At 46.1% G+C, this 16,663-nt stretch overlaps 1 protein-coding gene across 2 annotated transcripts in view; it reads left to right on the forward strand.

Annotated features, from left to right (window-relative positions):
- LOC144175015 (tissue alpha-L-fucosidase-like) overlaps positions 1–10,376 on the forward strand; it is a 45,610-nt gene extending 35,234 nt beyond the window's left edge. For both annotated transcript variants that reach the window (XM_077704024.1, XM_077704023.1), the window contains 2 exons: positions 2,758–3,045; positions 9,038–10,376. In XM_077704024.1, the coding sequence (XP_077560150.1) occupies positions 2,758–3,045; positions 9,038–9,782 (1,033 nt within the window). In that variant the 3' untranslated portion in view covers positions 9,783–10,376. The remainder of the gene's footprint in view (positions 1–2,757; positions 3,046–9,037) is intronic.
- The last annotated feature ends 6,287 nt before the right edge of the window (positions 10,377–16,663 follow it).

A 16,663-nucleotide genomic window follows, 5' to 3' on the forward strand; every position in this document is an offset into this window, starting at 1 on the left:
GGATGAATTTTTAAAGCGAAGCTTTATTGCTCTGACTGATGCCGTTGTACTTCAGTAAACCCAGAAGGAAAGCCAACTTTCCCTGAGGATGATGGTGAATGATCGTGGGTGAAGTGAAAAAAAAATCAACTTCCCCTCTGTTTAACGACAGCGATGGCAAAACGTGAAGCCTTAGCCGTTGAGTTTGTGGATTGATCGTAAAGTTCACGAGAGTGGTTGAACGCGAAGATTTTTCGCGATGGATTTTTTTTATTGGCCAATTGAAAACAAAATGGGGCTCACCTTTGGAGTACAAAATACTCGCAGTGTGAGATTGGCTACCTTAATCGGTAGATTGCGTGCGGTTTGTTCAGAGCAGAAACAGGTTGCCTTTAAGCAATGTCAGCGCGAGCGTATGCGCGAGAGCGCCGGTACTCGTCAGGAGGATCCGTAGTTTCGTCTCGCCGAAACGACAGAGGCCAGTTAACGTCGAGAAAATGCTGAGGTTCGCAAGCGGGATAATATTCTTCGGCAGCTCCGTCATAACAGACGCAACGGTGAACTATCGGATGATGCGACGCCCAGCACCTGATCGAATACAGCATCGCCATCGTCGTCCCCGTCGGCGAAAGGGGACAGGAAAGAGATGTTTGCAGGAGCCACAGTTGATTCAAGCGCGAGTTTCTCGAACAAGACATTGGAACATGGTTCCAAGTGTGCGCTAGACTCTGGTACGACAACCAAGTGTCGCCGCTGTCAGGCATACGTTGGAACAATTCGCGCACCAAGTCGTTCGACGTGATTCGCGAGCTCCACCCACAGCTCGGGGATCCAGTCGCCGTTAGAATGCGCAGCACTTTCAAAGATTTGTTGCCACACATTAAGCTGCTTCCCTTCAGCGCCACAAACGGTACGTGTACATACGGATACCCAAATATCTACGCAAGCTGAACGTGGTAGAATAGCGCCTGATCGCACTTCGACGGCCGTCCATGTGCATCCGACGCTTGACTTATGTCCGTAGACAATACGGCATCAAGGGACCGATCGTAAACTTTCTGATCGACGTGCAGGAGACCTTGTGCTTTCTTCCGCGAAACATAGCGGACGGCGTAGATGCAGAGGTGCACCTGGAGAGACACCTCCGGTTCCAGCCCACTTGCGAGCGCGTGGTAAAGATATCAATTGGCCAACTTGCGTGACGTACAAGCATCACCTGGCCACCGTCTCCACGTCCGTGCTACAGACGCTGAAGCGCGACGAAAACGAGTCGGAGGACGTGATCATTGGTGCACTCAATGTTAGGTACCATCAAAAGCACGCGCAAGACGTTACGGACGACAACGTCCTTTGTACGGCAGACGTTCTCTGTTTCCGGACACATGGCCGGACTGCAAAGTCGAACTCAAAGTGTACCGATCGCCAACCACGTCGTCCGACCTACATCTCCGCGTGGTTGAATTGGCCGTCTACACCAAGAACGGCATTGGCGATCCCTTCTTGATCATGTAGTACATCTGCGAAGCTGCCAACGTCACGGAGAATGCGGGCGCGGTCGTCGCGCTGAATGGGCTCGTCATCGCCATCGTATGCATAAGACCGAACACTTCTCAGATCGGCGTACAGAGTTTTGCTGGTCGAGGTAATTCAGACACTACAGGTCCCATAGATACATACATACATACGTAATCCCACACATAAGGAGCATGTCTTCGTTCTTTCACCTTACTTCAAAGAAGTTAATTACCCCTCTATTTAACGAAAACGATGGGAAAACGCGAAGCTTGAGTGCGTCTACCCGCGTCGAACCCGCCACACCATTGCTAAATCTGAGCGAAGCAAACGATCAAATGACCGACTCAACGACTAAAGCTTCGCATTTTCTCATCACTCGCGTTAGAAAAATCGGTAGTTTATTTTGTCAAAGCCCTCTTGCTGCGTGAGCATGCCCCTGTGAAAGAAGTCTCCGAGGAGAATTGAAGGCGTCTTTTAACGTCACCAATGCCTTCACCACAAATTGTACGTTTCTCGTGTTCTACAAACTCGAATATGTCAGAGCCAGCCCTTGGTCTCCCCCGTACAATAAAAGAGCATTCGTCGGCCATCTTCGATGCTACCATGTGCACCACACAGGGTCATGATGCTGTCAGCTCTGCGAAGCAACAGAGAATTGATTCTAAGCTTTTCAACTGCGTTTATATAACCGCACTTAACTGATGAATAGAAGCCTAGAAGTATCATCCTTTTAACACGGTTTCACTAAAAAACTGTGTGTTACGCCAGTCTTGTTTTCAGCCTTGAAGGTGGCAAAGCGGTTAAGCCAACATGGGGAAAAATAGGCCTCATTATAAGGAGGAAGACAAGGGCATACGATGGCAGATGACGAAGAACATATGTTATCTTTATGTATTTGCCTTTTCTTTGTTATTTTATTTATTTATTTTTTATTTATTTATTGTTTATTTATTTTTTATTTATTTATTTAAATTTTTATTATGTTTATTATTGATTGGTTTAATTAATCATACCGCACGCTTTGCAAAGCCCAAGCAGCAGTGGAAAGACAGGTAGTGGTAGCAGTATATACACGTCACTTTGCGTAAAACTAAAGTAAAAAAAAAGTACCGAGTAAAAAAACAGAAAGAAGTAAGACCAGGATGAACACTTTTTTGAATATTTTGCAGCTATGAATTCTTCAGAGGGCGTAGAGCGATGTAAAAAGTTTGGTTGTATCGAAAATTGAGAGTTACTTTTCACCACACGTGTCACCATTCGCAGGGCTGGAGCTCGATACGTTATTCTGACTGCAAAGGGCGACGACGGTTTTACTCTGTGGCCGTCTAATTACTCTTTGAACTGGAACGCCATGGATGTGGGGCCCCACCGAGACCTTCTAGGAGACCTCTGCGATGCAGTTCGGCGACGAGGTGGAATGCGGTTTGGTGTAGACTACTCCAGGTCGGACAAGTTTCACCCCCTTCACATTGCTGACAGGGCGTCGGGCTGGGCTACTGCTGATTTTCCCCGCGCGAGGAGCACTCCAGAATTAACGGAGTTGGTCGAGAGGTAAGAAAAGATTTTACTGTGTCTTTAGCTCCTTTGCGAAATTGCTGAAGTGCCTCCTAAATGAAACCATACGGAGCACATTTTGGTAATGCAGCCCGATAGAAATTGGGACTCGAAGCTCGGCACAGTTTTGCAAAATAAAAGTTACCCCCAAGAGGCAATTTCGGGGAACAACGTAACGGGCGCCCACTTGTTGGTTGTTGTTGACAAACTTAATTGAAAAAATCAAGAAAGGCCTCTGAATTTCGGGGTTCATTCAGCAAAAGATAACAGTGAGTTAAGCAGACGGGAGGGCATGGTGAATATAAGCTACCAAATCTCTCACTAGACCACTCGTTCCGCTCCCTCTGTGAGAAAAGGTTCGTTCTTGCGAGATAAGCTTCTACCCGGGGTAACAGATGAGAGTGAGATGAAAAAGTCCGCTTATCCCTAACTCTCGCAGTGTCTGACATTGAAGTGGGCGGGCTTGCGCACCTGCGTGGGCGACTTGAAAGGGTCGGCCATGATTTGTCCGAGTCTCCCGGTTGGGATGAAGCGCGAGGGAACAGATAGGCCAGCTCATTGCCTGAGACGACTGTGTGGCTAAGAATACAGTCTACCATGTAGCTAGAACCAGGGTGTTTAGCCAGGTGACTGTGGAGTGTACGCAGCATATAAGAAAGAAACAACTGCTGCTGTAACAAAAGGAATCATCCTGACTCTTACTCGGGGTCACTTGTTCACCAGATGTGACTAACAATAATTGCATCGGTGATTGTCTGAGCCTAAAATGAGGGGGCGGAGGGAACGCCCGAGTATCTTTTTTTCCAAGGACGGATGGGCTGAAGAACGACTATGGTGACGCCACCTGGATCTTGGGAGGGGAAAGAGGCATCCGTGTACGTTGCTGCAGTGACGTGGGGTGACAGCCACAAGCGAAAAGATAATAGTGTGTCCGGGAATTCCATTGTCAGCCTTTACTGCATCACTATTTCTGAGCGGCCAGAAACGTTACTCCCGGAGTTCGACAGCGTGTCTTTTTTAGAGGGCTTGAAACTTTTTGTCATGAGGTAGCTGCCGCACCAGAATACAATCTTAACTCGAACACCCAAAATATCCCACTTGGCAACTTGTTTATGAAGCCGCTGGCGTAACCGTTAAATTTCAACTGGGAAGCACTCACATTTGATTAATTGATTGGCGGGGTTTAAAGCGCCACGCAACGGAGGCGATGAGGCGCGCCATAGTGGAGGGTTCCGGATTAATTTTGACCACCGGGGGATCTTTAACGTGCGGCGAAATCTCGCAAACACAGGCGTTTTTGCTTTTCGCCTCCATCAGAAAAGCGGCCGCCGCGGCCGGGAATCGAACCCGCGACCGCACTCACTTGTTCAAAGACAGAACACCGCTTTTCAATGTAACGTATAAACAAGGTATCGATTGTGACCAGAATTTTCAGTTGGCAGCTACTATATCGACGACAAAAAGTGCTTTGCTCTGACGAAACTTTTGCAGGTGGACGCTCATCACACCAATTTAGGATGTGTCAGCACTGGCACAATAAAGATAATTTTTAAAGGATACCCGACCACCCCAGTTAACAAGGTTCAATTTCGACGAAATGGAACGAGTAGGTCTTTGGCACGGTGACAAAAGTTATGCGAAACTACTTAAACCCGGGACGTGAACCCCCACTCTTTTATTTGACAATCCCGGGCTATATCCTTATACTTTTTTGGAAACCGGTTAGATGTCACTCTTTCTAGTGGGGCTGCTCAGAAGATGGGAGAATTTGATCTGTCGAGAACAGAGTGCATGACTCCACAGAACACCAGTGATGAGAGGGTATCTTTCTGATGCGCGGCTTTTCAGACAGGAGCAGACAAAACGAGACAGGGCCATGAATCTCAAAACCAATAAAAATTATATTTCAACAGGCGTGGGGCTGTGCAGGCGCGAGAAAATCAAACATAAAAGAGAGGTAACTAATAGTATTGATTGATTGATTGATTGATTGATTGATTGATTGATTGATTGATTGATTGATTGATTGATTGATTGATTGATTGATTGATTGATTGATTGATTGATTGATTGATTGATTGATTGATTGATTGATTGACTGTAGAGTTTAACGCGCCGACGCAACGCAGGCGATTAGGCGTGCCGTAGTGGAGTGTTCCAGATTAATTTTGCACAACTGGGGATCTTTAACGTGCGCCGAAATCTTGTGAACACGCGCGTCCTTGCTTTTCTTCTCCATCATAAAAGGGACCGCCACGGCCGGAAATCAAACCCGCGTCCTCGTGCTCAAGAGCACGCCTTAGCCACGGAGCCACCGCGGCGTGTAACTCGAAATAGTACAAATACGATAGTTTAACGTTGCAAAAAAATTGCCGCAACTTTCACTAGTGGTGCAATGCTCTTAGAGAAACAGCAGAGCTGGCGGCCCCTCTCCCTTTGTCGGATACCCGGCTGTTGCTTCTCTAATATGTTTCCGAACATGCCGCTGATAGTTCTCTATGACGGACCGCCCCTGATCGTGTTTTTTCGGCCTTTCACATCTGTCCCTAAGTGAACCAACTTAGCACGCGCCTTTTCATGGAATAAATTACTACCGGCAACCCGCCTCACGATCTCGGCATCTGTCGCGCGAACTCGGCGTCTGTGCTCCCCACTAATCAGCGAACGCACGTCAACTGGCGAGTAGAAGAGCATGAGAGGGATGACGCCACAAACGCTAGGCAGAGTGTTCTCGAAGGTCGGGCTGGCCGACGCCGCGCACAGGTAACGAGGCGCTAGCTACAGTGAACTCGAATGCCCTCCGTACTTTTTCTTTGTATTGTTTTCTGGTAATGCTATACGGCAAAATTAAAAGCTTAAACAGCTCTGCCGTTAAAATTCCACGAACGAGAAGAGTTGAAACAACGAAGGTTACGAAGAAAAGTAGGGAACTAAAACTAGAAAATTGGCACTTCCTCGTGCTCAAGAGCACGCCTTAGCCACAGAGCTACTGCGGCGGGTAACTCGAAATAGTACAAATACGATAGTTTAACGTTGCAAACAAAAATGCCGCAACTTTCACTAGTGGTGCAAGGCTCGAAAAACAGCAGAGCTGGCAGCCCCTCTCCCTTCTTCGGAGGCCCGGCTGTTGCACCTCACATGAATTTCCGAACTTGTCGCTGACAGTTCTCCATGGCTGACAGGCCCGAATGTCCAGGCTATCACATCTCTCCCAAAGTGGGCCGCGTTAGTACGCGCTAGATCCGGCGGCAACCAGCCTCGCGAGCTCCGCGTCTGTAGAGCGAACTTGGGGTCTGTGTTCCGTACTTCAGGTGCGAACGCACGTGGATTGGCGAGTACAAGAACATGGGAGAGATCACGCCACGAACGCTGGGTAGAGTGGTCACGACGTCCGAGCTGCCTGACGCCTGGCGCTGCTCACGAGGCGCACGGTCAACTGCGCTCAAAATTTCAGGGGCGACGCACCTAAGGCCTAGGCGCCGTCCGCAATCTGTCCGGCGTCCGTGCTCACGGCACAGCACCGTGTAAATCAAAACATCTGTGAACAAAAGGGTCACAAAAGGTTAACAAGAACAAAATAAAAGGTTCACAAAAGGCCAGAGAAAGAGAGAGAGAGAGAGAGAGAGAGAGAGAGAGAGAGAGAGAGAGAGAGAGAGAGAGAGAGAGACAGCACCGAGTATTTCGAAATATCTGTGAACGAGAACAAAATAAAAGGTTCACAGAAAGGTTACAGAGAGAGAGAGAGAGAGAGAGAGAGAGAGAGAGAGAGAGAGGGAGAGAGCGCTACGGTGTAAATGCGTATATAAGCGAGTACCAGACCCCACATCCTCTTTCTGCCATGGATAAAAACGAACGTAAGGCGCTGCATGCGGCGGCTCAACGTCTACGCAGGTAACAAGCTACCCCGGAGGCGAGAGCGCGGAAAACGGCGGCAAAACAGCTTCTTAGGTTTCCTGGTTGTCTAGGATTAGCTGATTATCATGCTTACTGCTGCTAAAACCATTTCCAATCCAATCCAATCCAAAACAATACAATTGAATTTATTCCAATGCAATGCAATACAATCCATTAAATCCAATCGGATCCAGTCCAATCCAAATCAAATTCCATCCGATTTACGGTACGAACGATCCCCAGTGGTTCGCCCACTCGTCATGATTCGCTTCGTGGAGATGCGTGAGTTTTTTTTCCTTGTATGATTCAGAACTTTTTTCTTTGTTGAAGTCGGATTCGGCTGGCCTCATGTGGAACTCCCAGACCTTAGTTTACAGGATGTTTTTTTGCTCTTCTTTTATTCACTTTGCATTGTCAGGCATTTTTTAATCATCTTTTTTGTGACTCAGACGTTTAACCCGGGAGTTTTGCGCTAGTGTGCTCACAATCATTGTTAAACTATTGGGAAACGCCGGAAGAGCTGTAAATAAACATGCTGAAAGTTACCTCTTCAGACTAAGAAATGAGTTATTATGTGATGGGGATGAAAACCACTGTTTGCGGAAAGTTGTTACTGCCCTTTCAAATCACAAGTTTGAAATCAAATGCAAATCTACAGCGGTCAGGATTCTATCGAATGGCTTAGGGAAATACTCTGACGTAATGAACGGTAGCCTACCATCATCATGTAAATGAGCACTCCGGGTTTTCACTTTTGAGGCACGCACTCCATCACCTACTAAGTAGAATGAAGTAAAAATTATATCGCTCCAAAGAGCCGTAAAAAAAGAAGATTATGCGAGAAACTCTGGGAAAGCCACTCACCGGCTTAATTACATAGAAAAATCGTGTAGAGGACGTTCTTGACAAAAATAGAAAGCAGTGTTGCACTCGACATAAACAAGCGGATCAGACAATCGAGAGACCACCAGGTGAAGCAGTGGCTACTGAGACATAACACTACAAATAAAGAGAGAAGAGACAGTTACATAGTATGAGAGGCAAAAAAAAGTTGAGGCGTAGAGTGATTTTCACGAACGGAGGAAAACCGCTGAAATTACATAGGATGGGCAATAATCCGGCAGTGAGCGAATGTGAGTTGCTGCTGCTCCTGAAGAAGAAGATTAAAAAAGAAAAAGAAGCAACAAGACGGTGAAGATCAGAAGAAACCGAGGAAGACGAGGACCATATTCCTGGCATGGGATTACGACACTTAAATTACATTCCTGGCCAATCCATAACCTGGACTGATGGTAGGAGGATGGGTGCGAATTGTGCTTATAAAAACTGTTGCAAGCGACACACACGCCATTATATCTTAAGCGATACTGCAGTAACATCGGTCAGTTTTGAACCATCCTTCCGTTGCGCCAACACCTGGCGCCTGTTTTTTGCGACATGCAGAATTGAATGCTTTTGAGGAATAACGTATCTCTACAAGGCCGTGCAAATTTCTTGATTTATATTACTTTGTATAATGCGGGTCAACATAATGCAATGTACAAGGCTATCAGTTGTATGTAAATAGCGCTGTTTCCACTTCGTCTTCCCGCATTGGGGTCATTTTTGCTTTGCACTGCATCCAGTCGTGTATTATTGGCCGTGTTTTATTGTTCGTGTATACTTGGTGGCTTATCAAGACATGAAGTTATCGAGTTGTTGCATTTGAACGTTGTACACGTGCACTTTTAATATATTTTGCCACAGATCTTTTTGATTATGCGATCTTTTCCCCTGGGTTTTACGCAGTTGTCTAAACTACAGGTCCTTTAGGATTATTTAAATGTGTGAATAAATAAATATACAGTTATCCCAACGTATAACTTTACACTACGCCTTCTGCATAACTGTATTTTAAACGATGTCCTGTAGCCATTATGTGCAATACAAAAACGGGCCTGTCTATGTGAGTGAGGGTAAATGTAAGTTTTTACAACAAAGTGGGGTGTCACAGAGCAAGAGGGAAAATAAATGTTTTATAAGGACAATCAAGTTTGGTACAAAATGCATCAGTGTAAAACAGTTTAATAGGAAGCTTTCTCTTACAATTTTGCAGGTACCATCCCGATATCATTTTGTCCCAGAACGAAGCTGGGGCACCCTCAACCTATTGGAACAGCACATCATTCCTCGCCTGGCTGTACAATGACAGCCCTGTCCGCTCCGAAGTAGTCGTAAATGACGGCTGGGGCGACGATGTGCGTGGCAAGCACGGCGATTTCATCGGCTGCCACGTATCGTGTGATGAGAAAGCACTGATGGAATCCAAGTGGCTCAAGTACATCAGCATGGACAAATACTCCTGGGGATACCGGCAGGCAGCAAAAAGTGACAACTACCGCAAGGTCCGCGACATAATCTACCAACTTGTGACCACTATCAGCCGAAACGGCAATCTACTCCTGGGAGTAAGCGCAACAAAGGAAGGCATCATCCCACCGATAGTCCAAGAAAGGCTCGACCAGGTGGGCACGTGGCTCAGGGTGAACGGGGAGGCCGTGTACAACGCCACAATCTGGAAGCACCAGGAGGACGCCGCTAACCCGAACGTTCGGTACACTGCTAAGGGAAACACTGTGTACGTGTTCATGCTGCAGTGGCCCAAGGATAAGTTGCTGTACCTCCAGTCATTGAAGGTGTCGTCTCAAGGACAGATCACTATGCTTGGGCGACCAACAGAACGATTAGCTCAGTTGAGCACAGACCTTCTGGCCGGCACAATTATTTCTTTACCCGCGCTTACGCCGGACGAGCTGCCCACCCCGTGGGCCTGGGTGCTTAAAGTTGAGGGCGCTCTTTAAAAGAGGATGCCGCAGGGGCTGAACGTTTCGCAACAGACTAAATCGTGTGCGCTTTGCAAATCAGTTGTATCTGCCTGATGGTCCATTGACTGATCAGGGACAGCAAAGCTTGTTTTCGTTCGTCACTCAAAGCTTTTGTACTTGAACTGCGATGAAGTGTCGTAGAGCTTACAAAAACGTAAAGAATAAATCTCCAACTGATAGCTGAAGACAAAATAAACCTTCGAGATTGATCACATCCTGCCAGAATTCCTCGTTGTGTTCTCTATTTTCTATTATGAGACAATTCCTCGTAGGGTGAAAATCATTTGGTTGTGGTACGTATGCAGCGCCTGTTAAGTGTGCGTGTTTCTAACAACCCGAAATTTACACGGACCAAAAAAAGTGCCCTCAACCACAAATATAGTGATAGCCTGTGAAGATGCAAATTTGGCGAGCAAAAAATAATGCGGTCGAACATTTTTTTAATTCCTATAAGACACAACTGGCCACAGGATACACGCTACGTCAATTTTATGAGCAGCAAACGTTTACAGGTGAGTTGCCACTCTTCAGTAGTATATGCCATGATGAGATTGCGGAAATAAAAGTTTTACCCATCCCACAATCTCTCCCCTGTCCTCTTAAACTGACGTAGACATAAGTCTGTAGCAGCACTGCAGGAGTTCACGTGATTTTCTGAATTTGCGCTTGTAAAATTTTACTTGCCCTTATAAATACCACGATCATCGTGCAGACACAAGCCGTGGCGTTAGGGCAGTTATTCTTATACCAAGGTGCCTTAACACCGATCCTGTCCAGCTTCCTACGACCATGGTTATTTGGCTTTAAAGTCTGGAATGATGGCCGACAACGGCTATGCAGACCAGCGATGCGGGCGCCGTTTTGACGCACACACGGCCCCAATATTTTGACCCCCGCGTGCTTCTGACCCTCGCATACCACCCATGGCTGCTGTGACAAACTCGAGACCCCATGTCCACAACCACTGTACCGACAGACTGCCTCGCGGAATCCCATGCGAATGTCACTCGTATACAGTGGAAGTTCTTTGCAGCCACATTTGCCTATGAGTCGCGAAAGACGTGGGACAGTTCTATTCTTTAAATTTTTTGTTTGCTTTGCCAATTACGTATTTTTCACTAGGTTCGATTCGCAGTGCACGGACGGTCCATTTTTGTTATTTTTATTCGTATTATCAAGCTTCTCTTCCGAGCATTTCAGGATCTGTCTTCCTTTTTTGGAGAAGGTGTAAAAAATGAATATTGTTGAATTCGCCTGTACATATTGGTAATATTTTTTTTAAGTTTTTTTTTATTTCTGACATCCCACTCTCAACTTACCACCTAGTATACTCCTGTCCCCAACACCCTCACCCCATCCCATCCCCATCCCCTGAGCAGTGGGAGTCTGCGCTGACCAGCTCGGCGCCGGAGCGTCAACTCGCGCTGGTGCAACGAGCCACGAATGCAGCGCAGGCCCGCGGCCTCCTGGACAAAGGAGGCTGACCACACCCCTTTCCCTACCCCTTGAGCTCAGTAAAGAACGTTTTTCACCACCACCACCTTAGTTTGTCAAGATTCTGTTCGACGAATTTTCTTTGTTAACGTATATTTACGACGATTAAATGTGCTGCTTACACTATTTATGCATTTTTCTACGAAGGAAACGCGTTTTTCGGTACGTCCAGTGTCCATACCTATAAAGCACAAGTCTTAAATTGGCCCTTGTTTTCCGAAGGCCATAAGGCGTGCACGTTTCGCTCTTTCCTTGCGCCTCGAAGTGGTGTGGGTCCTACGAGCTGATGAGCGCGGTACAAGGCGGCCTATAGGGCGCCTTGCACGCGTTTATACAGACCCGTGTCAGGACTTCCGCGCTCCCAGACATGTGCGACCACTGGCTCTCCGCCGAGGTAAGTCACGCTTTTTTTAGCAGCCGACGAACATGCTCCGATAATTCCGGGGTGCGCTGCACTGCTTTTCGCGTCGGCCGTGCTGGTGTTGGCACGTCAGTCAAAAAGGGAACCTAGCGCTTCAAGGCCACGAAGGATGGCCCAAAACGTATGAGGCGCGCCCACGACAACAATTCAAGATATTTCCACCAACGGCCTGTCCGATTGCGTTTCTTGTACATACGCGTCGCTGTGGCGGCGAAAAGGTTCTTCCGAGGCCGGGTCGCGCTGAAAAGGCTCAGCATTGCCGCAGTTATTCGGCAAACGCTTTATGAAGCAGCGCCCCAGAGCAATCTTCCACCGCACTAAAACCCCTTATACGCATTTGTAAACTCCCCTTGTCGTCCTAACGAGCGAGCTAGGACGACAAGGGGAGCACGTAAAGTTCACTGCACTTAGAAGATATAATAAACAAATTAGTAAATCCTGTGTGTCGGTACACCTCGCTATAAAACCTTTATTTTTGGAAACCCCGATGCTCGCACTATGAACATACCCTTCCTATCTGCTTCACCAGTAAAACTTTGAGGACGTTGGTAATTTATATTTTCAGCAAAATCGCGCAGATATGACGCAAAAACACGCGGCAAACTTTGAAACCATTCTGTTGTGCCGCTTTTCGGGTCGATATATTGAAGAAGCACACCATGCGTGCGCGTGTGCATCAGAACGCGCTTATTAGCCCAAAAATGTCATAACAACCACGGTACAAGGAACACGAACTATGAGGATAAGGTTGTATGGAGCATATCATCTTCACTTGGAAAAACATATACTTGGGACAAACAGGCTGTTACGTAAACCACAAGGCAGGCGAACACATCCCATCACACAAGGCGATGGCTGCCAGCCCCTTACGATTCCATTTCGGTCTTTGCACATGCACACCAAGGTCAACAAAAGTGAATTTTTTTGGCAGAAACACAGTCGTTTTTAGACATGAAGCTATCAATAAGGAATTCTCGACAATAAGCGGGAATCACGCGTTAGCCGAGGTTCCGTTCCCTGAACTACAAAAAAAGCCCCTGCTCCAAGGTTGACCCGTGAACGTCTCTCAACAGGGTGTGACTGTGCTGCATTTCTGTAGGTTTTGCAATGTTTAAGTGTATATGTGTGTGATTTATTGCCTGTGGGCTCTCTTTATTGCAAGAATTGACTTCACATTTTCTTCGAGAATACCGTGCGTGCTTTTAACGCGTAGCATTCTTCGCCTCGTACCAAAACAAACAGAAGCGTGTTTGGCCATGCATTGTCACAGAAAGGCAGGACTAGGGGAAGTAACACATTACGTTGTTATGACAGCGTAAAAGTAGATAGTTGGTCGAAAAAAAATTAATTAGAAAAAAAATAAGAACAAAATAAAACTTCAAATTTGACAAAAAGACCTGAGTGAATAAGAACTTTGCATCTGCATTCATGTCCTCCAAAAACCGAAGAATAAACAACAAAAGCCAATAAAGAAACAGTGAAAAAGGGCAAACCGTGTAAGGCCCTACATTCTCAGAATAATAGATAATTGGTGGGAGTAAGACATTAAATTGTTTTAATTGTGGAAACGCAAAATACTGCTAGAACAGAATTTTTCAAAAGAAAACAAAACAAGAAAACAAACAAAACTAAAAAAAATTCACAAAAATGATTTGACGAAATCAAAAATATGTATCCGATGACTCTCCTTAATAAAACTGAATGATAAATAAAAAATGGCTGAAAAAGAACGTTTAAAGCACAAATAAAGAACGGCGAAAGTGAGCAAACCGTGTAACCCCTTTCTTACCACAATAATACACAACTGGCTGAAGTAACACATTTAATCGTTATAACAGCGTAAATGAAGAAAGCAGGTCTGAGAGAATTTTGAAATCTAGAAAAAGAATGAAAACCCGGAAAGAACACATAAATGACCTCAGGAAGTCAAAAATAAGCGCTTTGTAAAACCCAAAAACAATAAAATAACCCAACGTTTTCGGTTACATCTGGTCATATCTTGTTGTAAAACACTCGAACTATCGACAAGCGCCATAAGAATGCTACGTATTAAAACAATTCTCTGAACTTCTCCAGATTTTTGCAGCTCAACCAAATTTGGTTCATTAAGGTTATCCGAGAGATTTAAGTGTTTCGTCACCAGACCTATTCAAATTGATTCAATTTACAATTTCCTGTTCAAACGCTTATTCAATTTAAAGTTACCACACCTACTCAAATCGTTACCACACCTATTCAAACCCAATCTAGCGATTGCGCTGCTTCATTTAGTGCGCCTAAAACGCCTATCAGGACCCCTTTACTATTTGCTTATCACACCTATTAAAATTGGTAATCGGTGATCGATGCATTATATTGCCAATTTCGCAATAACGTGGTCATTTCGCGTACACCTAATGCGCTCCAGTGCATTAGATGTACTGCACTGCACGTTTATAATCGGTTTAAATTTTCCCGTTCCGGACACATTGAAAATTTATTCTGCCTTTGTTGTGTGCTGAGGCGCGTGTTTTTTTTTTGTTTTTGTTTTTTGCGAAAAGGGGCATGGCTGCTGCACTCTACAAAAATGCATGCTGCGCGGGGTTGTGCGGAATTACCATCAATTTTTTAAATTAAAAGGCACCTAGCAAGTAAAATACCAAATTCTGCTGTCAGCTTTGTCAACCGAAGCGTAGAGATGTGATAATTGCCTAAAATTGCCTTCCACTACTCACCAATGATTTTTACGTCAGAAAAAGGGTACCTTTATTCTGCCAAAGACATTTTTTCTGCAAGTCTCCCGCATGTTTAACGTTGACCTTGCATTTTCAGCCAGTTTCCAGCAGTTTGGGTTCCTATTTGCTTTGTGAAATTCATCTTTGGCGCTACTACACAGTTATCCTACTGCTAGCCGATTTTCCACTGCGCATTTCGTCGCCCGCTACTGTTAGACGAAACAAGCACACTGATCATGGCTGCACGTCATCCACACCTTGCTTCTGCAATAACAGCTCGAGCTGAAAATCGGAAGATAACACCAAGACAGAAGGTGCTGTTGGGCGAGTTGGTACATACTGAATGGGAGGCTTAGCGCAAAAAAGACGAGGACGGTGGCAAACGTGACAGCGCCTGTCACGTTTGCCACCGTCCTCGTCTTTTTTGCGCTAAGCCTCCCATTCGATAACACCAAGGTATCGTGTATCCCTTTATACAACGAGAGACCTTCCAAGCGGCTGTGAACACCGGCAGCTGTTCAGCGGCCCATTTCATTCCAGAGGTCGAGTGTCCCTTCTTAGTAAAACTGCCATATCTGACAAAGTTTTCAGTAGTCTTGACATCGTTTCTTTTAGGTATATAATGTATCCCTTTAGACAACGAGAGACCTTCCAAGCGGCTTTGAACACCGGCAGCGGCTCAGCGGCCCATTTCATTCCAGAGGTCGAGTGTCCCTTCTTAGTAAAACTGCCATATCTGACAAAGTTTTCAGTAGTCTTGATATCGTTTCCTTTAGGTATATAATGTATCCCTTTAGACAACGAGAGACCTTCCAAGCGGCTTTGAACACCGGCAGCTGTTCAGCAGCCAATTTCATTCCAAAGGTCGAGTGTCCCTTTTAAATGCAGAGCATTTCAGTAACTCACGATGTCACCCGCGTTGGCGTCCGTAGTCCGCATCGCTCCCCCTACACTATATAAAGAAATAATACTTACCGGCGCCAGGTTTCGATCCCACGACTCTGCGGGCGGAACACAAGGTGCACGTCGCTCTAACCACTGCGCCACAAAGCCGACACAAAGTAGAAGGTTACGAACGCGCATTATATCCTTGACTCATTCAGCCGTCGGCCACAGGTGCGCCCTCTCCCCCGCGTCCTCCTCGCCTTCTCTGCGCTCGCAACACCCTCTTTCGCCGCTTTCGGTTCGCGCGCAAGAACAGGTGGGGGCGCTCGCATCGCGCTCTCTCGCCGCGGTCGGTTCGCGCTTAAACCACATATGTCGTTCGTGCGCTCTCCGGTCGCTAACGTCTGTGGCGTGATCGTGACGTCAACATCACGCGTTCGTGTGGTGGCGCGATTTCGGCGCTACAACATTCTCTCGTGAGGGGCATTGGATTGGATTCGATTGGATTGGCTTGGCTTGGATTGGTTTGGATTTGGATTGAATTAAAGTGGATTGTGTTGGATTGTGTTGCGTCATAGGCGCTCCACGTTGCGTCATAGCCGCGGCAGGGGGTTCACGGCACGTTTCACGTTTCACCATCGACTTCATCGACAATGTCTACGCTGGAAGACAACAATTACAACAACAACAACAACCAATACGTAATCCATACGACTTGCAAGCGCGCACCCCGCGGAAATGCTCTGCATTTGATCGTGCCCCTCGCGAGGGGAATGTTTGCATAATGCGTTGACGCGGGCGACGACTGGATGGAAAACTTTTTAGTAAAACTGCCATATCTGACAAAGTTTTCAGTAGTCTTGATATTGTTTCTTTTAGGTATATAATGTATCCCTTTATACAACGAGAGACCTTCCAAGTGGCTTTAAACACCGGCAGCTGTTCAGCGGCCAATTTCATTCCAGAGGTCGAGTGTCCCTTCTTAGTAAAACTGCCATATCTGACAAAGTTTTCTGTAGTCTTGATATTGTTTCTTTTAGGTATATAATGTATCCCTTTATACAACGAGAGACCTTCCAAGTGGCTTTAAACACCGGCAGCTGTTCAGCGGCCAATTTCATTCCAGAGGTCGAGTGTCCCTTCTTAGTAAAACTGCCATATCTGACAAAGTTTTCAGTAGTCTTGATATTTTCTTTTAGGTATATAATGTATCCCTTTAGACAACGAGGGACCTTCCAAGCGGCTTTGAACACCGGCAGCTGTTCAGCGGCCAATTTCATTCCAGAGGTCGAGTGTCCCTTCTTAGTAAAACTGCCATATCTGACAAAGTTTTCAGTAGTCTT

Source organism: Haemaphysalis longicornis, unplaced genomic scaffold, assembly GCF_048455015.1.
Source record: "Haemaphysalis longicornis isolate Haplotype H1 unplaced genomic scaffold, Haemaphysalis longicornis Haplotype H1 scaffold_3, whole genome shotgun sequence".
In the NCBI taxonomy this organism is placed as follows: domain Eukaryota; kingdom Metazoa; phylum Arthropoda; class Arachnida; order Ixodida; family Ixodidae; genus Haemaphysalis; species Haemaphysalis longicornis.